Source organism: Dreissena polymorpha, chromosome 13 (assembly GCF_020536995.1).
Source record: "Dreissena polymorpha isolate Duluth1 chromosome 13, UMN_Dpol_1.0, whole genome shotgun sequence".
NCBI lineage: Eukaryota > Metazoa > Mollusca > Bivalvia > Myida > Dreissenidae > Dreissena > Dreissena polymorpha.
The window spans coordinates 59141295-59164614 of record NC_068367.1 but is presented as its reverse complement, the minus strand read 5'-3'; the positions used below and the strand labels follow the sequence as shown (position 1 = coordinate 59164614).

Below are 23320 nucleotides of genomic sequence, written 5' to 3'. Positions count from 1 at the left end.
CCCATCACCAAACAGGACTTTCCGTAATTGATGTGGTCCACATTTTGTCGAAAAAAATCCCGACCTAGGATTCCATCTGAATCAATGTCACCAACCACAAAAGTAACATCGTAGCACTCCTTACCAAGCTGAACCACAAGGTCGACTTTGCCAAGGATGTTCATTTGTTGCCCACTCACCGTGTGAAAAGAAGAGTAACTGGGGTCATAGAAATTGCAATATTGTTGGATATTTGCAAATGTTGAGTGGAAATCAGAAAAGAAGTTGTCGCGCCGCAATCAACAAGAAATCTGACAGGCTTAGAAGCAACCGTGCCAGTAACATAGAAACCATTGTCATAAGTGTGTGTATCCGCACCGGCTCGTGCAGAATGCATTGGAACAACGTTATCATAACAAGGTGTGGGTCTGTTAATAATCTGCACCGACTCTTGACCTCAGAGCGGTTGAAACTAGTTTTCCGACCTATTGTCGTTCATTGGCGGGCGAGATGAAGAGCCATCAAGAACATTGTGTTTCTGCTCAAACATGCGATTGGGCGGTTGTTGATTGTGGTGTAGCATATTGTTGGTGTTTGTGAACCTGTTTCTCTCAGTGTTGTTCGGGCAATCGCACCAGTAGTGATAAGTGGCTTTCCATCCAAAGCAACCAGGTGATTGGGGCTTTTTGTGGCGAGAGTTCTGAAATGATGGGCCTCTGGGACAGACCTTTTCTAACCTGTCCAGACGTGACTCGATACGCTGAAGACACTTGCGCATATCAGTGTCAGAGTTTGTAAAGCTCTCTTCACTGAGTGCCTTTACAAATGTGGAATGCGTACCAAGAACTGCCTCGTAGCGCTCAATAACATTAACAGCATCTATGATTGTGCGACATCCATTATCAATGCACCGACACTGATATCGGATGAAAACCTGTTTATAAAGTTGGTTGAGTGCAAGGCGCTTGGGGAATGTATGTCCAGGTCTTGGTAGGCTCTTGGGCCAACTGGTGTAGGTCATCCGCTAGAGCTGCAATTGATTCACCCCTTTGCCTGCGCCGGCTTTCGAACTTCAAAAGCAAAGGTTTTGATGCTTGCTGTTACTGAAGCGTGAAGCAAGTCTTCTACAGAGCAGAAAATAATCCCTTTTTTCAGATTGGGCAAGCTCATGTAGAATGACCTTGCAGAGCCACGTAGGCAGCTGGCCAAGACAAGACATTTGGATTTATTATCCCATCCAGAGAGCTCTGCCCGGTCCTCAAAGTGTGACATGTATGCTTCAAAGTCACATGAGCCCTCATAATTATCTGGCCTTATCAATGAAGGATGAACTACTGAAATTGCAGGGGGTGCAAAGTTACTTCGAGGTTCGAATCGTGGTCTACTAAGTTGTGGTTTCACGATGTGTGTGTGAACTGCTATTGTTTGAAGAGAAATAGTGTTCTGCATCGCCTGTCACATTGACAAAACGATCGTCATCGGGCATTTGTCGATCAACTGAAGGGCGATGGTTTTGAGTATACTTTGCGTCATCTGCATCTTGCTGATTTTCTGTGTTTATGTTTCTAAAGTGGCATTATTGAACGAAGATTAAATGAGATATCATGGTCTGGGGATGCCATCTTTCTAGTGGTGTAGATAATGTTAGTAGTCTTGTAGTTTGCTCACGTAGTAATAGTTTAGTGTGACCTCGGTTACTGATTTGTGTGATTGAATAAATTTAAACTGCTTTAATATCAATGTGTTTTGTTTTTCTTTCTAACGTTAGGCTGGGTTTCGTATCACTTCGGAAAATTATTTAAAATAAACCGCGCTTCTGACACCAATTGTAATACTTAGACACTTCTAAGTTGTCAGGAGTAGAACAACGACCGAGTTAAGGTTAAGAAATCTAATGTCATAATCGTAGAACGCGTACTTAAGAGAGTTTGGTTTAACGAATAAATACTGTAATTATGATGAGATTGTGCGCAGCATCAACTGTTACTTGATTAATATTTTAAATAACTTAAAAGAATACTTAAGAGTTTACAGAACTATTCCTACCATTATGATGGCTTTTAGCTTAAGCTGGTAGGTTTCCGACTTTTAAATGACTGGATTTGAGTCTTGACCGAGGTTGAAGAATCCGTGATGCTGCGCGCTATTTATACAATCGCACATTCTCGGCCCTTTCCGTCAAACATCGGATAAGTATTATGATAATCTGCGAGGGGTACCGAATGGCTATTTATAGTGAAGATGCTTTAGGATTCCGAAACTTAGGCGTAACAAAATAGTTCCAAAGCATTTGCAACTGGAATATAACTTTACCAAAATGCAATACACAAATGCATCCTTAGATTAATAATACAAGTGAAAGCCATTAATTTTGGAGAACAATAGTTATGAACAACAAATTATATTGTGCAATTGAAAATGTATGTCGTATTCCTACATAGCTGGCTGACAGCGTCATAGTAAACAAACATGGAGCGTATTTTTGGATTGGAATTACTGAATTGTGATAAACAATGGATTGTTAGCAAGTATCTGGAGTTAATAAAACATGTAAGTAGATCTAATTGATAATATCATAACTATTACATATTACAGTATCGTCCCAGACTAGCCTGTGCAGTCCGCACAGGTTGATCAGTGACGACACTTTCCGACTTAACTTGTTTTTGCTAAGAAGAGAATTTTTTCAAAACGAAAAATATCATAAAAGTGGAAAGTGTTGTCCATGATTAGCCTGTGCGGACTGCACAGGCTAGTCTGGGACAACACTTTAAGCACATGTATTAAACCCCTTTTTCACAGAGCATGGCTCATATTGACTTTCCCTGGCAGAATCCTGGAGCAATGCATCATCGTTAGAGTCATTATATAAGCTTAACAATGTTTATGTGATACTTGTGAACTCTATTAGCATAAATCATGTGCTTAATTTGTAATCTCTTTCTTGTAATTGTGCTCATGTATGATGAGTTTTATGATGTACAGGCAATTTATTGCGATACTTTATTTCAGTTTGATAACTTCAGTGTCAAGGTGTTGTAATAGTTTATGCTTAAAGGTCAGGGCCAGGTTAGTGTTGCTAAGCTATACATAGTTTTGGCTTCCATAACTTTAAATGTCGCTTTTTATGATTTTTGACTGGCGCGACTTTATAGGTCTGTCAATACTATATAAACTGTACGCTGAAGTTTCTTTAGCTAAGCTATACAGAGAATGTCAATTTTGTTAAGTTTGAATATGGGAAAACTGGGATAAATTCATGTGCATAAAGTGTTGTCCCAAATTATCTGTCACAGTATGCACGGGTAAATCAGGGACGACACTTTAAACGTTAATGGAATTTATCATTTAAAGGAAGACTCTTCTACACAACAATCCAGTCTAGGTGACGAGTGTTGTCCCTGATTAGCCTGTGTGTGAGGACTGCAAAGGCTAATTATGGGACGACAATATACTAAAATCCCCATGTTCCCAAAGTGCAGCTCATATCTATTTTGTTTGATAACTCACAATTTATCAATAACAAGAGAGATAATTAATGTTTGCGTGGGTTTGTGTGAATGACAATTTGTCTCCCTTTTTACATTAATCATTTAAGTGATGTACTGAAAACAAATATACTGTCATTTTATCTAATGCCCTTTTAGCGTTTTTCGTTAATTTTAAAATGTAAAATTTGGAAAATATCATATGAATCATAATGACATAATGTCAAAATGATGATATAATTCCAGAATTTTCAGTCTGCCATCATTTACAATTTCATTTACATGACAAAATCAGGATCTACATAACTGTGAAATATACCAATTTTATGGCACTGATATTTTTTAACAAATTCTGGTAGATGTTTTTTAAATAAATATCTAGGGAATAAACATTAACATTTACATATTTTAGTTATTAAAATAAACAGAAATCTATATCCTTTTCACAACCATGAATAAACAATAACCATTACATGTACAATGTTTACATATAAAAACAAACAGAAACAACCATGAACCATACAATTTAAAAAGAACATTCTTACCTGAAGAGTGGCTTCAAATATCTCATATGAAATAACCAGTACTTCTGTCCTTTCCTCTGCAATCACTGAAGCATTGCGTTGACGATTTGGGTAAATCAACGCCAGTTCCCCAAAGTTCTGATATCGCCCTTTTGAGGAAATTGGAACTTAGTTTTTTTTGCAAATAAAAACTCTGCGCTCTTAGTATATTAAACAGTTTAATGTGTTTTGTTTGTACATAAAAACTAATCACTGTATGTATATTTGTAAGTATATTTTACAACTTGGGACAATTATTTTACATTATTCTTACATAAGTGATAGAAATAAAGCAATATTTTGACAAACAAAAGTATATCTGCCATACCTCTTAACCTTTTCACATGTTTTCTGCAATCATGCTTTTTATGAATATTAAAACAAAACAGAATGTGGATCATTAATGTTTCTCTCCTTGACTTTATTCATTTGCTTAGTGTCATTCAGAATAGGCCTTTGCAGTCCAGAAAGATGTAAATAAAGGACGACACTTTCTTCCTTAACATTGATTTTGGTTTATAATAAACTTCCTTTAAAGGAAAACTTCCATAAAAGCAGAAAGTGCCTGTGCAGACAACACTCTATGCACATGTTTCCACAGAAGGAGGCTAATGATGGGTGCATTATTTGCGTAACTCGCATACCAAGTGTATTGACGGCCATTCCGTATTTCTTCCTATGCCTCTTATCCTTATCCTCGTCCTTCTTATCGTGGTCGACCCTTTCATGTGAGCCGTGGGACCCGTGAGAGCTGTGACGTCTAGACTGGGGACGAAGGCCAAACTGTGCCGACTGAACAAAATTTATATCATGATTAAAATTTTATTTGAAAATCCAAAGCATGTACCGAATTGAAGCAATGTATTCCAAACAAAAAGTAGAAATGAGGCTTACTTTAGGAAAATAGGCATGAGGCATGTGGGTAAAGTCTGTCAGTTGTCCCAGATAAGCCTGTGCAGTCGGCATAGGCTAACCAGGGAAGACACTTTTTGCGTAAACAGTTTTTTGCTAAGAAGCGACTTTCTGTTCATGAAAAATATTATAAAAGTGTTAAGTGTCAATCTGATTAGCCTGTGTGGAATTTTCTAAGAACGCGGCTTTAAATTTCTATTAGGGAAATCCAAAAATCAAAAGCTTGTACAAAAGTAAAGGAAGTGTTTTTGAAATGTAACAAAGATTTATGTTTAAAATTTAAACGTAAAAATAAATTACTATTTTTGGTATATTTTTTACTAGCAAATAATCGGTATATCTAGATAGAATCAAAAGTTGAAAAAAAAACAATAACACATGTTTCAGGGTTGCATGCTAAACTTCAAGGACTCAAACAAATCAATATGATGATTGATGTTTAATTAGGGAAAGCTTGCACACAATTGAAAGAAATGAATCCTAAATAAAATTTAGATCTATTTTAAAGGTGATACATGTAATAGATTCCTTTAATTTTTTAAGTATTTTTTATTAGCAACTATATATAGATAGAATCATTAGTAAAACGAAGAAAACAATGACGACAAGTTTTGGGATATATGGTTAGGCAGGGATGGGATAATCACAATTACAAAATTACGCTAAAAGTCATGAGTAAATTTACATTATCTTACTCAATTTTTTTCACAAAAAGGTACGATAATAACAAACTTATGTGTTTTCTTTGATTGATTACATCTAAATTGATTTTAATTTTTTGGAAGACAAAGGCACCATAAATTGCTACGCTGTATTACCAGGCTATAAAGTATATGATTTTCTTAACTCTTTCAGTGCTGGAACCGAAATTTGAAGGCCTTTGCAAACAGTTTGGATCCAGATGAGACGCCACAGAACATGGCGTCTCATCAGGATCAAAACTGTTTGCTATTTTGATAGTATTCTTTGAAAAACATCGAAGAGAATGCTAATTTTAGAAATTCAGCAGATGACAATTTAGCAGACGACAAATTTCCCAGCATGCAAAGGGTTAAATAACCAACAGCTTGTGCTACCTCGCGCCTAGATTTCCGACTGCTGGTGCTGTGAGGGCCTCGTATCTCGTGTCTCTCGACAGTCAAGTCCTCACCCCCGTCCCTGTCTGAGATGGCCGTGGCAACAGACATGCGTCGTGGTGGCGGGAGTGGAAACATGACGTTGTCCTCGGTCATCGTACGCAGGACCTTCTCATCTTTCTTTGCATCGACGTAGATGGAAACAGTCCCGTCCAGTATGATATAGAATCTATAGTGTATATATGCACGGCCGTTAATCACGCGCGTCACCTCTTTTTTGCTATGCATTAATAAATCAGCCAATCATGCTACTTCCGAGGTGGCGCTAAGGACTGGATGTTTTGAAATATCACAGATAATTCTTCAGGGTGAGTGGGTTTTTTCCAACATATTTGGCATTATTTAATAACTCGGGTAATGTAGTGTGAGAGGTGGCACCCTTGATTAAGGGCCGTGATATGGGCCAAATAATGTAACCATACTCAATTTGTCAGCTGAACCCAAAAGATGAAATCTAAGTGTCCACCCAGCTGAGTATAAAGAATGTCTATAAACTCAAAACCAATCTCAATCCAAGCTATAATGATAATTTTGCACGTATTCCTCCTTAAACTCGAGGTCGAGTCAGACTCAAAACTCAAACAAACTTCTGTGAACACCAAATCGAGCATGATGATAAAACTCACTTAACAAATGGAGAACAAATCTCAAAGTTGAGTCAGGATATGAGCAAAAGAATGTTGGTGATACTATGCAGTTGATGTTTTTAACCCTTTGCATGCTGGGAAATTTGTCGTCTGCTAAAATGTTGTCTGCAGAATTTCTAAAATTAGCATTTTCTTCGATTTTTTTCAAAGAATACTATCAGAATAGCAAACAGTTTGGATCCTGATGAGACGCCACGTTTTGTGGCGTCTCATCTGGATCCAAACTGTATGAAAAGGCCTTTAAAATTCAGCTCCAGCGCTTTAAGGGTTAACATGTAGATATTGTTGTCAATTTTCAGTCATCTATATGCCATTAGGGTTCTGATCGAGAATCATTATCCTTAAACTATAGAGAATCATTATCCTTAATATATAGAGAATCATTATCATTCAACTATAGAAAATCATTATCTTTAACCATAAATAAGTTAAATAACCACTATCCTGAAACAATAGCAAATGAATACCCTTAAACTATAAAGAATCATTATCCTTAAACCAGAGTCAATCATTATCTTTAAACTATAGAGATTCATTATTCTTAAATCATAGAGAACCATTTTCCTTACACCATAGAGAACTATTATCCTTCAATCATAGAGAACCATTATCTTTCAACTAAAGAGAATAATTATCCTTAAACCATAGAGAACCATTATCCTTCAATCAGAGAAAACCATTATCCTTAAACTATAGAGCATCGTTATCCTTAAACCACAGAGAACCATTATGTTTAAACCATAAAGAATTATTATGCTAAAACCATAGAGAATTTACTTATTATGCTAAAACCATAGAGAATTATTATGCTAAAACCATAGAGAATTTTTATCCAATTGAATCTTACTTGTCGCCAACCTCTCCTTGTCGTACAATGACTTCATCCAGTTTGTATCTCTCGAGGGTTGCTCTCTGAAGGATATATGTCACTGCATCTGAGAAATGAAGCAGCAGAAATGTATATACACAATAAGAATAGGCAAAATATCAACATTTATGAACATGAATTTAATTCCTAGCGACTTTGATAGATCTATTTAACTAAATTGTATTAAATTCAATTCATTCACAAGTTTGCTTTTGGGAGATTTAACACCATTTCCATTTCTAGCTACACTGCCTACTACACTAAACCCTTTCCCACTCAGAAGCAAAGTGAAAATGGCTAAGTGCAAACAGCATTAAACCAGAACAGCCTGCAAGTAACTCGCCGTCTGTTCAGGTTTTATGCTGCTTGCTCCTTATCAGTATCCAAGGGAAATAAAGCCTTTAAAAATTTAAATTAGTAAGAAAGGTCTTAAATTAAATGTAACTTTCTAAGGGACTACAAATATGTCAAAAATACATTTCTGAGTGGTTATAAAGAGCAAATCATGATCAATGGTGATCATTCACACTGAACACTTACTCGAGAGCGTTTCAATATGCCTTAGGCTTTCGGTGCAATAAAGCTAACATACATAGGTTAAAATTAAACGCACTATGTCAAAGTATGCTAATTAGGGTAATAATTTGCAGACTTGTTTTAAATGTTATTGAAATCTGTGAAAGTGTCTATTAATTTACCGGCATCCAGGTTTCGGAAACATGTTGTTTTCATCATCACAACAGGCAGCACGGAGCGGATGTCCCGTTCTGACCTTTCACCTGGAGGGGCGTCGAAGATCCGCACAAAATGACTGTGGATCTTCTTTAGTCGCATTTTAATTTGTTGTTCTGTGAACAACAAACAAAAAAACAAGCAACAGTTACCATCCCTTTCCTGCAGTCAGAAGCAAAGTGAAAATGGCTAGGTGCAAACAGCAGAAAACTAGAACAGCCTGCCAGTAACTTGCAGTCTGTTCAGGTTTTATGCTGTTTGCTGCTCATCAGTATCTAAGGGTAGAAAATGAAGCCTTGAAAACTTAAATCTTGAAAGAAAGGTCTTTAATTTAATGAATTTAACTTTCTAAGGGACTACAAATACGTAAAAATATGTATCTAAGTGGTTAACGGTTAAACATCAGTATGATTCGTTATAATAATCAGATGACATTTGAGTTTCAATTTGTTCTGTTGGAAATGAAATGATATTTGAACAAACATTTGCAACCATATTGTATAACATGTGAAGTACTCTTGCAAAACTATTTAGAATATAAATTATTAGTTGATATAACTCAAATTATTTTGCAGGATGGGTGTTTCATATTCTGTTTCTTAATTGTACAGTGCAAGATGTAAACATGCAAAATCAGTACAAACATTCAGAATGAATGCATAAAATAATGATCAAACCACATTTTGAGTTTTTGGTCTGTTGGAAATGAAAGAGAAAGTGGATTTGAACAAGCATATCACATCAATAAAATATAAAATGTCCAACACATTATATTTGCACATTTTCAAAATTGTTCTAATTATTACAAGATATAATAAAGCTCCAATGTTATTTTGCTGCATAGATGTTTTATAAGCTGTACATTTATTAAATGATGCAAAATGCTTACATGATTATAACAGTAACTTTTGGACCAAGCTTTAATAATTGATTGCTTGTAATAAGCGGATAGGCAATTATTTTTTGCAAACATATTTGCACGTCCGTGTTTGACAATTTTGAAAGGAATATTTGCAATATTGTTTCTTCATGACCAATTTTAGGTTGGTTTTTTGATGATACATTTTATTCATTAACCTAAAGGTAAATGACAAAAAAATCCTTAAAAAACAGTTTGATTTTAAACCAATCAACCTGTGGAGAAGGAATAATTTCATGGGTTCTGTTGGCAACTGGCTGAAAAATATATACCTCCATTAGAATAAAAATGTGTTTTGCAATTTACAATTGTTATTAGGAAAATCAACTAATCTTTGATGCATCTTTTGCCTGAATATTATTCCCCCAAGTCACTCTTTAATGGTTAAATTCCTAATGTTCATCAAAGTCAAAAGTGTTGTTGATTTGTCTTAGCAAAATTACTTGTAGAAACTTAAGTTTGTATCTAAATAAATTTGCCGTGCTCTGAGAAAAGGGGGTTTCATGCATGTGCATAGTGTTGTCCCAGATTAGCCTGTGCAGACGACACAGGCTAATCAGGGACAACAGTTTCCGCTTTTACAATATTTTTCATTTTAAGAAAGTCTATTCCTATCAAAAATCCAGTTTAGGTGGAAAGAGTTGTCCCTGATTAGCCTGTGCTGACTGCACAGGCTAATCTGGGATGACACTTTATGCACATGCATTAAACCCCCTTTTCACAGAACGTGGCTCAAATTTAAATGAATTTGAAAGTTATCATAAGGTTTTAGTTGACTGATTTTGATTTTATATGATTATATGTAACAAACGACCATTACATACACACTGACAGATACAATTTTATTCTTTCTGAAATGGTTAAACTTCAAAATTAAGTTTCATAATAACATGATATCAAGAGATCTCCTTAAAATTATGACAAATACACAAGATTTACTTACAGATACACTAGTCAAGTCATTTAAGATTTATAATTTATTCCAATATACACTGCCTTTTATGTACATTATATTTTGACTCCATCATAAAATCTACCAACATTATTTAAAATTTAATAAACATTATATATTTTTAAGTGGGTTTGATTAAAAAGATCCCTTTAAAAGTATATTTCATTATTTACTGTAAAGTCAGTATATTTGGTTTGTGTTTTTTTTTAGGATGCATAGGTTACATATAACACTAAAAGAAATATTTACTGATAATTAGAATATTACTATTGATTTTCAAACCAAAAAAGTATAAGTCACATGAGACAGAAAAGATTTAAGACTTAAAATTAAATATTAGCAGAATCAATGATTCATTAAAATAACAATCAATGTTTGGTATAATCAACGGTGGAGCGCTTTCAAGTTTGTGTATGAATAATAAATATTTGTCATTGCCTGTTTATTTTATCATATTAAGATTGAATTAATGCGGAATAACAGTTTTTCAATCTAAGAAATACAATAATTTATTCTACATAAACCTTAATCCATACACATAAATAAGGCCAATTGGTTAGAAGACTGACTAAGCTATATTGGAGAATATAAACAAATATTGAAAATGAATAAAAACTGATACGTAATAATTTACAACCTCTAATAGTTAACATTTACAGAATGCAATCTTAGTGCCAGGCCTATCAAAGTACTCCAGCAGTTTTTGACAACATGATGCATTATATGCATTATAAAAACATAGAGTTAAACATTATAAAACTTAATAATAAAAAGAACAAGAATATTGTCATGCAATATGGTCCCCTACCGGTGAAACTCCACCATTGTCAGAATTTTTTATTTGTTGCCTAGCAACCAGAATTTTTGACATAGGAACAAAATGAATTGACGTGCATAATCTTCATATTGCCATCTATCCATGTTTCAGGTTTCGTGAAAAAATATTAAGAACTTTTTAAGTTATCGCAGGATCCAGAAAAGTGTGACAGACAGACAGAGCGCAAACCAGAAGTCCCCTCCGGTTTCACCGGTAGGGGACAATAAGCAAATAGAATTCAAAACTTTAAAGTTGTGTGGCCAGATTCCACAACAAAGTTATTGAAGAATGAATAACAATAAAATTGATCACATTTTGCCATAAGATATTGACTGTAATCATTATAAATATAAAATAATAAATGTTATTAATTTTTTAAATTAATTTATCACATTTTAACAGGTATAATTTCATTACCTAAGTGGAAAAAAGCCACTCAAACTTGAATCGCTGCACAGTAGTAGCACTTAGGACCACAATATAATGAATTAATTAAGTATATTGATCACATTTTAAAAGGTGTAATTTCTTCAGCCAAGGGAAAAAAAGCCACTCAAACTTGAGACGCTGTACAATACTAACCCATAGGACTGCCATACAGCACAGGTTAGACTGAAATCTGAAACCACATGGATGCAGTATCAAACATAATCATCAAGTCAACAGCCCATGTTCTGTTATGAATCTTTCAATAAGCCTTTATTTCGTGACACAATGGACACAGGCGTCGTCAATATGGAGGTGCGATTCGCAGATTGTTTTCAAACAGGATAGGATTTCAAACAATTACTTTGATGACATTTTAGCCCCGATCATGGATCTGCAATTAGAAGCATTATGCTTGAGCAAGCGGCAAATTATGGAGTTTTTATTTACCAAGTAGAATATTATGGCCCTATAGCTGCACAAGTTCTCAATCTAATTCTCCAGACTCCAATTATTGACCAACGTGATTATTAAATAACAGCATTGAATATCACTATTTATGTCTTTAGGATCACCTTTTAGCATTTAACCTTTAAATGTCAATGTTGTTGGGCCCATGGTCCGGTATTCCCCAGCCCTTGAGTGAATTCTGTACTCAAGTTGCCCTTCAGTGAAATTGCGAAATAAAATAATGCTTTCCAGTGAAATTTTGAAATAAAATAAATAAATGTTTTCCAGTGAAATCGTGATATAAAATAATGCTTTCCAGTGAAATCTTGAAATAAACTCGTGCTTTCCATTTGCAAAATTCTATAATATTATCAATTTGAGCAACACTTACCATCATATTAGTAATATGTAAACGTTAACGGCATTTATTTGAATGTTAAAAAGAAAAATAAGCAGATTTACAGGTATATAAATAATAATAAATTTGAGAGACTACCATAAGATTTCCCTTAAAAGCTTTGCATTATACAGGTTCAGTTTGTTTATTACTTGGCGGAGTATCAGGCTTTGTTTATAAGCCTTGCACTGGGAAAACTGGGCTAAATGCATGTGCGTATTGTTGTCCAAGATTAGCTTGTGCAATTTTGAAGGCTAATCAGGGACAACACTTCACGCTTTTATGGAATTTTCCATTTATAGGAAGTCTCCTCTAAACTATAGATGTAATCCAGTTTAGGAAAAAAGTGTTGTCCCTGACTAGCCTGTGCAGACGAACATGCATTAAGCCCAGTTTTCCCAGAACGAGGCTCAACTATTCTTTACACTTGCTAAGACAAATAAAACAGTTGTTACTTAGCAGTTGCATTCATTTGGATTTTCATCTTCATGTTTAAGTCTATTCTTGAGGTCAATAAGGAACTTCTATATCAATATATCATGTAAAACAAGAGCACAGCGTTGCGGGTTCAAACCGCTCATCTATTTTTCTTTTTAAAGGTGTAGGGACCTATCTCAATTTCAATCACAAAGGAGGGAGAGGTGGAGTGAAGAGGGGTGTATAGTGTGGGGATGTGGTCATTTATTACATTATCTTCCAAAAATGCAAAAAAAAGGGCAAAAAAAAAGTTTTTTTTTTTTGGAGGGGGGGATTCTAGGGTGGAATGGTTGGACTGTATTTCAAAAATAAAATAATAAAAATAAATATTTGTGTTTTTTAACCATATTTAAAAAAAACAAGAGATGTGTTTGTCAGAAACACAATGCCCCCTATTGCGCCGCTTTGAAAAAAATGTTTTTTTGTTTTTTTTTACCTTTGACCTTGAAGGATGATCTTGACCTTGAACTTCCACCACTAAAAATGTGCAGCTTTATGTGAACGCCGCTTTGAAATATATTTTTTGACCTTTGACCTTGACCTTGAAGGATGACCTTGACCTTGAAATTTCACCACTCAAAATGTGCAGCTTTATGATAACACCGCTTTGAAAAAAATAAATATAATAATTGACCTTTGACCTTGAAGGATGACCTTGACCTTGAAGGATGACCTTGACCTTGAACTTCCACCACTCAAAATGTGCAGCTTCATGAGAACGCCACTTTGAAATTATTATTATTTATTTTTTACCTTGAAAGATGACCTTGACCTTGAACTTCCACCACTCAAAATGTGCAGCTTCATGATAACGCTGCTTTGAATTTTTAGATATGATTTTTGACCTTTGACCTTGAAGGATGACCTTGACCTTGAAAGATGACCTTGAACTTCCACCACTCAAAATGTGCAGCTTCATGATAACGCTGCTTTGAATATTTTTTTATCTTTGACCTTGAAGGATGACCTTGACCTTGAAGAATGACCTTGAACTTCCACCACTCAAAATGTGCAGCTTCATCAGAATGCCGCTTTGATTTTTTTTTACCTTTGACCTTGAAATATGACCTTGACCTTGAAGGAGGACCTTGACCTTCCACCACTCAAAATGTGCAGCTACATGAGAACGCCGCTTTGAAATTTTTTATTTATTTTTTTACCTTGAAGGATGACGTTGAACTTGAACTTCCACCACTCAAAATGTGCAGCTTCATGAGATACACATGCATGCCAAATATCAAGTTGCCATCTTCAAAAGTGAAAAAGTTATGGCCAATGTTAAAGGTTTTTTTTGACGGACGGACAGACTGACTGACATACTGACGGACAGTTCAACTGCTTTATGCCACCCTACCGGGGGCATAAAATTTATTTTTTTGGGGGGTGGGGGGGTATAGTTTGAGGGTGTGGTGGTCATTTATTAGATGATCATTAATTAAAATGGTTTAGATGGAGTCTATTGTGGTATGTCAGGTAAGAGTTGTTTTGTCAAAGGATCAATCAAATCTAATCATAAATAAAGAAGTTATGGCAATTTTATCAAAATGTAATAATTTGACCTTGAGAGTCAAGGTCATTCAAAGGTCAAGGTAAAATTCAACTTGCCAGGTACAGTACCCTCATGATAGCATGAAAGTATTTGAAGTTTAAAAGTACAAGCCTTGATACTTTAGAAGTAAAGTGGTTCTAAACACAAAATGTAACCATATATTCAAAGTTACTAAGTAAAAAAAAGGCCATAATTCCGTAAAAATGACAACCAGAGTTATGCAAATTGTCCTTTACTGTCCCCTTATGATAGTTTGCGAGTGTTCCAAGTATGAAAGCAATATCTATGATACTTTAGGGGTAAAGTGGACCAAAATACAAAACTAACCAAATTTTCAAGTATAAAGGGCCCATAATTCCGTCAAAATGCCAGTCAGAGTTACATAACTTTGCCTGCACAGTCCCCATATGATAGTAAGTAAGTGTTGCAAGTATGAAAGCAATAGCTTTGATACTTTAGGAAAAAAGTGGACCTAAACACAAAACTAAACCAAATTTTCAATTTTCTAAGTATAAAAAGGGCACATAATTCTGTCAAAATGCCAGTCAGAGTTACATAACTTTACCTGCACAGTCCCCTTATGATAGTGAGTAAGTGTTGCAAGTATGAAAGCAATAGCTTTGATAGTGAAGGAATAAAATGGACCTAAACACAAAACTTAACCAAAATTTTCAATTTTCTAAGCATAAAAAGGGCACATAATTCTGTCAAAATGCAAGCCAGAGTTATCTAACTTTGCCTCCCCTCATGATAGTTAGTAAGTGTACCAAGTTTGAATGCAATAGCATTGATACTTTATGAGAAAAGTGGACCTAAACGCAAAACTTAACCGGACGCCGACGCCAAGGTGATGACAATAGCTCATAATTTTTTTTCAAAAAATAGATGAGCTAAAAAACAATGCCAGTTCCGACCAAATGTTTGAAGTTCTACACGCTAAGTCAAAAGAACCATTTTAAGTGTATGGGCAGCCCTCTGTGAAAAGGGGGTTTAATGCATGTGCGTAGTGTCGTCCCTAATAAGCCTGTGCAGTCCACATGGGCTAATCAAAGAAAACACTTTCCGCCTAACTTTGATTTTTGCTAAGACGAAAATATCTTAAAACGAAAAATACCATAAAAGCAGAAAGAGCCGTCCCTGATTAGGCTAATCTGGGACAACACTAAACGCACATGCATTAAGCCCCTATTTCACAGAGGGCGGCAGATATATATCCTAACTAATCAATATCATGAATGTAAGACAATTTTAACAATATGTAGTAATATTCACCCAAATTGTTTGCTGTCATACAAGAAGTTTTCAAAGCTATAATATAACCCACTAAATATAGTCAAATAAAAAACTGTCAACAATAAATTTCCTTTGTTTATTGACTTTATTCACAAATATACATTTAGTTCATTTCTTTTTTATAAAACATGTCAACAAAACATCATCATAAGCACATGTTTAACAATACTCATGTCTCTTCACATTTTTGACAACACAACACTCTTAAAATCAACTTTCTATTTACATTGTCTTGCCATCCAATCATAATTACAAATAAAAACATCAATCCTAAAAATTGGTGAACACAATCCTAGGCAAAAAGTTAAGTGAACCACCAGAATAAATGTTTTCATAAATATATATCAATAAATTAAAATATTTGCTAAATACAAAGAAATTACATTTAAAAAAACTTTCACATATTTTTCTGTAACACATACCTGTTTGTTGTACATGAGACACATTGTAAAAGCATTAAGTCACAAAATCCTGGGCATACAATGAAGCACTTTAAATTAGAAACGCCTGCTTTGAATGCCGTGATAAAAGTGCATTTTAACTAGCACAAATCTTCAAATCAATTGAAGCAATTAAAAACAAGAGCACCGCATAACGGGTGCCACGCTCGGCTGCGAAAGCTTGTCAGAATATTTTTTATTTTTTTAGAGGTCACAGTGACCTTGACCTTTGACCTAGTGACCCAAAATGGGTGTGGCGTGTAGAACTCATCAAGGTGCATCTACATATAAAGTTTCAAAGTTGTCGGTGGCAGCACTTTGAATTTAGAGGCAATGTTAAGGTTTTTGTATAAGTTTTATATAAGAGGTCAGTGACCTTGACCTTTGACCTAGTGACCCAAACATGGGTGTGGCATGTAGAACTCATCAAGATGCAACTACATATGAAGTTTCAAAGTTGTAGGTTGAATCACTTTGATTTTAGAGCCTATGTTAAAGTTTGATATTAGAGGTCACAGTGACCTTGACCTTTGACCTAGTTACCCAAAAATGGGTGTGGCGTGTAGAACTCATCAAGGTGCATCTACATATGAAGTTTCAAAGTTGTAGATGGAAGCACTTTGATTTTAGAGCCAATGTTAAGGTTTTAGCACGACGCGGCGGACGTCGGCGGCAGACGAGCTGGCTATGACAAAAGCTCGGGTTTTCTCCGAAAACAGCCTATAAACCAGGCTCTGGGAAAACAGGGCTTCATAGTGTAGTGCCCAGTATCTCAGATATGACTGTGCACTTCGCACAGGCTAATAAGGGACAAAACTTAAACACTTTTATGGAATTTTTCATTTAAAGGAAGTCTCTTGTAAACAAAAATCCTGTCTAGGTGGAAAGCATTGTCTCTGATTAGCTTATGGGGACTGCACCAGCTAATCTGGGGCAACACTTCACCCACATGCAATTAGACTGGTTTTCCCAGAGTGCATGAATTAAGACTTGTTTTCACAGAGTGCATGCATTAAGACTGGTTTTCCAAGAGTGCAGCTCATGTATATGATTCTGGAAGAAAAAGGCATGTATAAATAAAAACTCTGAAAAAGCATCCTCATATATTTTGACATGAGTGGAAAAGAAGCTTACACTTAAAATGCGCAGTTAGTTATTTACTGAGGGAAAAATATTTTTAAACATACTTGTTATATGAGAAAAAAAAACATTACAGAAAAACAGTTATTATCGTTCATCATTATGTTCCCATGTGAGTCATTTTGTTCAAAACAATGGACAAGGCTGAATAATAATAACAAAAGCACATTAACATACTGGCCAAAATCATTGAGAATTTAAAGTAAAATTTTTACTACTTTTTTACAGGATTTTCACCACACATTCTGGTCCAAACACAATAAATGTACGTAATTTAGATATCACAAAGAAACAGTCATTCAGAAAAAGAACACCTGGTCCTTTGGTGAAACAAATAAGAATGTTTTCAATTTAAGATTTTTATAAATAAAAAATATCAATATAATATACTGAAAGAATGAATTTATAAAGAAGTACTGAACTGAATAATGAAGAAGATTATTTGGTGAACATGGCAAAGAAATATTGATCACAGGTGGCAGGAAAACTGAAACAGAACTGTCCATTACTTTTCATATTGGCAATATTTAAAGACAGAATAGCACTTGCTTCGTGCCAAAACACCTCTGGCATAAATTGATTTTACATAGTGTGTGCACAACTAAAAGTTCTACAAAAACTACAAACCCAGTTACAGTTTTGTTAATGATCAATCCAATAAGAATTTTAATTAGTGAGTAAATTATGTTGTGGTTGTTTTTCAATGGAAAAATATAATTCAAGGTTTTATATTAACCTCTTTCAGTATATTTATTGTATTTCATCACACATTCAAATTGAATACATATGATAAATTTAAGTATATTTTTATAGCAAGACTCCACATTACATTAGCCTTTAACACAGAAACTAATAAAATGATTCCATTTTTAATGTCCGTGTCTGAATTTATTACCATAAATTATTGAAAATCTCAGCCAGTGAGTAAAATCTTGAAAAAGGAAAAAAAACAACACTTTCATTTCCCATAAAAAAATAATGGTGAAACAGGAGTATTTTCATTGGCTGTTCCATGAAGATTAAGATAAAGTTTCGGTTGAAATGTAGAGACAGACCACTTTGACAGTTTGATGTTTTAAATTCATATTCTCTTTATAATAAACAGTTTATACATGTATGTGAAAAAGATTTAAAGTCGAAGTCAAAACACTCAACTCAAAAGTGACTTAGTCAAATATAACTAGTAAAATAAATCTAACCTAGCAATAAAACGTTTAAGCTTTTAAGTTTAAGGTTTCATTCACCAACATTTTCCACATTTTCACAGGGCTACAACACAGATGTCAACATGTACTTAAAATGTACGCAGTTATAACACTTTCAGCAATATCACCTTCTATACATTCAGATTTTTATATTAAGTCACACAAAAGTGGGCACAAACAACAAATAAATTTGTGTAAACGGACTGTAACACATTGGAAAAATGAGTAAAATATATTTTAAACAAGAGCACCGCAAAACGGGTGCCAACGCTCGGCTGCGGGTGCAGTTTTCAATAAATGAAAGTTTGTCAGATTTTTTTTAAGAGGTCACAGTGATCTTGACCTTTGACCTAGTGACCCAAAATGGGTGTGGCATGTAGAACTCATCAAGGTGCATCTAATATATGAAGTTTCAAAGTTGTAGGTGGAAGCACTTTGATTTTAGTGCCAAATGTCAAGATTTTAGCAAGACGCGGACGGCAGACGACGAGCTGGCTATGACAATACCTCGGGTTTTATTCGAAAACAGACGAGCTAAAAATCTGGCCAAATTTGAGCTTAACATGTCAAGCAGTTAAAGAGAAGTTAAAAATACAGTATTCTAAGATTACAATTCATGTGTGGAAAAACAGACTAAAAAGAGCCATTATTCTGCCAAAACTTGTCACCATGAACAATCATTAACTTCCAATCATCTACACAATAAGGTCATTCAGCTATTAAAGTTTTAATAAAATCTACTCAAAAATTTAAGAGGAGATACACATTTTGGGACAATATATTTTATAGTGGTAAAACCCACAAAGGGCAATAATTCTTCAAAACTTGTCTCACAAGATAATTTCTTTCTTAAAGATTAACTTCTCATTTAGGTCATCAGTGTGTTTTTTTCACCATTTTGGGAAAGGGGTCGGGTCCCTTTGGATTGGGATAAATCGTTGCGTTTTGACTTAAATTGGGAAATAAGTGTTCTTGTTGTTTTGCTAAAAAAAATAATTGAGTATAAGTGTTTTCAATATTACATTTACTCAGGTTCAACTTATGGAGCTGAATGGGAGATGACCAAAACTTTTTTTTGGGGAACCATCAATTGAGAATTTTAAGGTCCCATTCGGGACCCAGTATATACTTTTTCCTTTTTTCTGGCACCAAATTTTAAACAAAACAAGAGCACCGCCTTGCGGGTGCAGACCGCTCATCTATTTTCTTTTTAAAGGTGAAGGGACTCTCATTTTCAATCACAAAGGAGGGAGGGGTGGAGTGAAGAGCGGTGCATTGTGTGGGGGTGTGGACATTTATTACTTTTTCTTCCAAAAATGCGAAAAAAAGGAAAAAAAAAATCGGGGGGGGTGGGGGGGTGGGTGGGGGGGGGTGGGGGGGGGGGGATTCTTGGGTGTGATGGTTGGACGGTATTTCAAACATAAAATAATAAAAATAAATAGTTGTGTTTTTTAACCGTTTCATAAAAAAAAATTGTGGGGGGTGAGGTGGGGGGGTATAGTGTGAGGGTGTGGTGGTAATTTGTGAGATGATCTTAAAAAAAAAAAATAGGGGGGGGGGATTCGGGGGGGGGGATTCGGGTGGGGGGGGATTCTTGGGTGCGATGGTTGGACGGTATTTCAAACATAAAATAATCAAAATAAATAGTTTTGTTTTTTAACCGTTTAAAAAAAAATTGGGGAGGGGGTGGGGTGGGGGGGGGGGGGGTATAGTGTGAGGGTGTGGTGGTCATTTGTGAGATGATCTTAAAAAAAAAAAAAAAAAAAAAAAAAAAAAAATAGGCGGGGGGGGGGGGGGGGTTGGGGGGGGGCATGGGCGATGGTTTGGGTGGAGTCTATTGTGGTTTGTCAGGTAAGAGTAGTTTTGTCAAAGTATCAATCAAATCTAATCATAAATAAAGAAGTTATGGCAATTTATGAGAAATTTAATAATTTGACCTTGAGAGTCAAGGTCATTCAAAGGTCAAGGTAAAATTCAACTTGCCAGGTACAGTAACCTCATGATAGCATGAAAGTATTTGAAGTTTGAAAGCAATAGCCTTGATACTTAAGAAGTAAAGTGGATCGAAACACAAAATTTAACCATATATTCAAAGTTACTAAGTCAAAAAAGGGCAATAATTCCGTAAAAATGACATCCAGAGTTATGCAACTTGTCCTTTTACTGTACCCTTATGATAGTTTGCGAGTGTTCCAAGTATGAAAGCAATATCTATGATACTTTAGGGGTAAAATGGACCAAAACACAAAACTTAACCAAACTTTCAATTTTCTAAGAATAAAGGGCCCATAATTCCGTCCAAATGCCAGTCAGAGTTACATAACTTTGCCTGCACAGTCCCCTTACGGTAGTTAGTAAGTGTTGCAAGTATGAAAGCAATAGCTTTGATACTTAAGGAATAAAATGGACCTTAACACAAAACTTAACCAAAATTTTCAATTTTTATCCCCACACTTTTTGAAAAAAAGGTGGGGATATTGTGGTGATCTCCGCCGTCCGTCCGTCCGTCCGTCCGTCCTGGCCACTATCTCCTCCTACACTAAAAGCACTAGAACCTTGAAATTTACACACATGGTAGCTATGAGCATATGTGCGACCCTGCACTATTTGGAATTTTGATCTGACCCCTGGGTCAAAAGTTATAGGGGTTGGGGTGGGGCCGCGTCAGAAATTATCACTCATTTTTTTAGGTTATTTTACATTTACTTCTTTATTTCTACACCGATTCACTTCAAATTGATACTGGACCTCACCTATGACAATACGGTCAATCTCAACCATGCATGGCCCCATTCCCAACCCTGGGGCGCCCCGCCCACATACGCCACACCCACCAAAAATTTCCATTTACTATAATTTTTTCATTTCTACACGGATTCACTTCAAATTGATACTGAACTTTTGTTATGACATTAGGGTCAATCTCAACTATGCATGGCCCCAATCCCAACCCTGGGGCGCCCGCCCACATAGGCCACACCCACCAAAAAATTCCATTTACTATAATTTTTTCATTTCTACACGGATTCACTTCAAATTGATACTGAACTTCTCTTATGACATTAGGGTCAATCTCAACTATGCATGGCCCCATAACCAACCCTGGGGCCCCGCCCACATAGACCACACCCACCCAAAATTGCCTTTACTATAATTTCTTCATTTCTACACCGATTCACTTCAAATTGATATTGAACTTCTCTTATGACAATACAGTCAATCTCAACTATGCATGGCCCCATTACCAACCCTGGGGCGCCCCGCCCACATAGACCACACCCACCCAAAATTGCCTTTTACTATAATTTCTTCATTTCTACACCGATTCACTTCAAATTGATACTGAACCTCTCTTATGAAAATACGGTCAATCTCAACTATGCATGGCACAATTACCAACCCTGGGGCGCCCTGCCCACATATGTCACACCCACCCAAAATTGCCTTTTACTATAACTTCTTCATTTCTACACCAATTCACTTCTAATTGATGATTAACTTCTCTTATGACAATACGGTCAATCTCAGCTATGCATGGCCCCATTACCAACCCTGGGGCACACCTAGGTCAAACATTCGGCGTGGGGATACGCGTCGGCCTCTGCCGCGCCATTTCTAGTCTAAGTATAAAAAGGGCACATAATTCTGTCAAAATGCACGCCAGAGTTATCTAACTTTGCCTGCCCAGTCCCCTAATGATAGTAAGTAAGTGTACCAAGTTTGAATGCAATAGCATTGATACTTTCTGAAAAAAGTGGACCTAAACGCAAAACTTAACCAAAATTTTTAATTTTCTAAGTATAACAAGAGTGCCAAACTGTCACAAGATACGCCCGTTCGGAGGTTTTGGACACCATGCTTAATGCTTGAAATGCACTAAGTGACCTCGAGACCTAGTTATTGACCCGGCATGACCCATATTTGAACTTGACCTAGATATCATTTAGATGTAACATCTGACTAAATTTGGTGAAGATCAAATGAAAACTACTTCAATTAGAGAGCGGGCACCATGCTAAATGCTTGAAATTCATTATGTGTCCGATCGTGACCTCGTTTTTGACCCGGCATGACCCATATTCGAATTTGATCTACATATCATCTAGACTCAACTTCTGACCAAATTAGGTGATGATCAGATGCAAACTACTTCAATTAGAGAGCGGACACCATGCTAAATGCTTGAAATGCACTAAGTAACCTTGTGACCTAGTTTTTGACCCGGCATGACCCATATTCGAACTTGACCTAGATATCAACTAGATGCAACTACTGACCAAGTTTGGTGAAGATCGGATGAATACAATTTGAATTAGAGTCCGGACAAAGTGGCGCCGTTGAAAATGCACTAATTGACCCTATGACCTAGTTTTTGACCCGGCATGACCCATATTCGAACTTGGCCTATATATCAACTAGATGCAACTGCTGACCAAGTTTGGTGAAGATCGGATGAATACAATTTGAAATAGAGTCCGGACAAAGTGGCCCCTTTGAAAATGCACTTATTGACCCTATGACCTAGTTTTTGACCCGGCATGACCCATATTCGAACTTGGCCTAGATATCAACTAGATGCAACTGCTGACCAAGTTTGGTGAAGATCGGATGAATACAATTTGAATTAGAGTCCGGACAAAGTAATTCCTTCCGCCCGCCGCCCGCCGCCAAGGGGTTTCACATAATACGTCCCGTATTTTATACGGGCGTATAAAAAGGGCACATAATTCAGTCAAAATGCACGCCAGAGTTATCTTACTTTGCCTGCCCAGTCCCCTCATGATAGTAAGTAAGTGTACCAAGTTTGAATGCAATAGCATTGATACTTTCTGAGAAAAGTGGACCTAAACGCAAAACTTAACCGGACGCCGACGCCAAGGTGATGACAATAGCTCATAATTTTTTTTCAAAAAATAGATGAGCTAAAAAC

At 35.8% G+C, this 23320-nt stretch overlaps 1 protein-coding gene across 1 annotated transcript; it reads right to left on the bottom strand.

Moving 5' to 3' along the window:
- Positions 1 to 3910: 3910 nt before the first annotated feature.
- On the bottom strand, positions 3911 to 19464 carry LOC127854696 (uncharacterized). Its single transcript, XM_052389754.1, has 7 exons — positions 16028 to 19464; positions 11596 to 11632; positions 8292 to 8441; positions 7573 to 7660; positions 6019 to 6247; positions 4675 to 4822; positions 3911 to 4140 (listed from the first exon to the last, which is right to left on the bottom strand). Exons 2-7 carry the CDS (start codon positions 11597 to 11599, stop codon positions 3911 to 3913), a joined length of 849 nt encoding a protein of 282 aa, XP_052245714.1. The 5' UTR covers positions 11600 to 11632; positions 16028 to 19464.
- Between the last annotated feature and the right edge of the window lie 3856 nt (positions 19465 to 23320).

Excerpts from the sequence above, each read along its gene's own strand:
- LOC127854696 (XM_052389754.1), bottom strand. Across the intron at positions 7,661-8,291 it reads TTTCCGAAACCTGGATGCCG|ATGCAGTGACATATATCCTT; the intron begins GTAAATTAATAG and ends TTCATTTCTCAG. Across the intron at positions 4,141-4,674 it reads AATGGCCGTCAATACACTTG|GGCGATATCAGAACTTTGGG; the intron begins GTATGCGAGTTA and ends TTTCCTCAAAAG.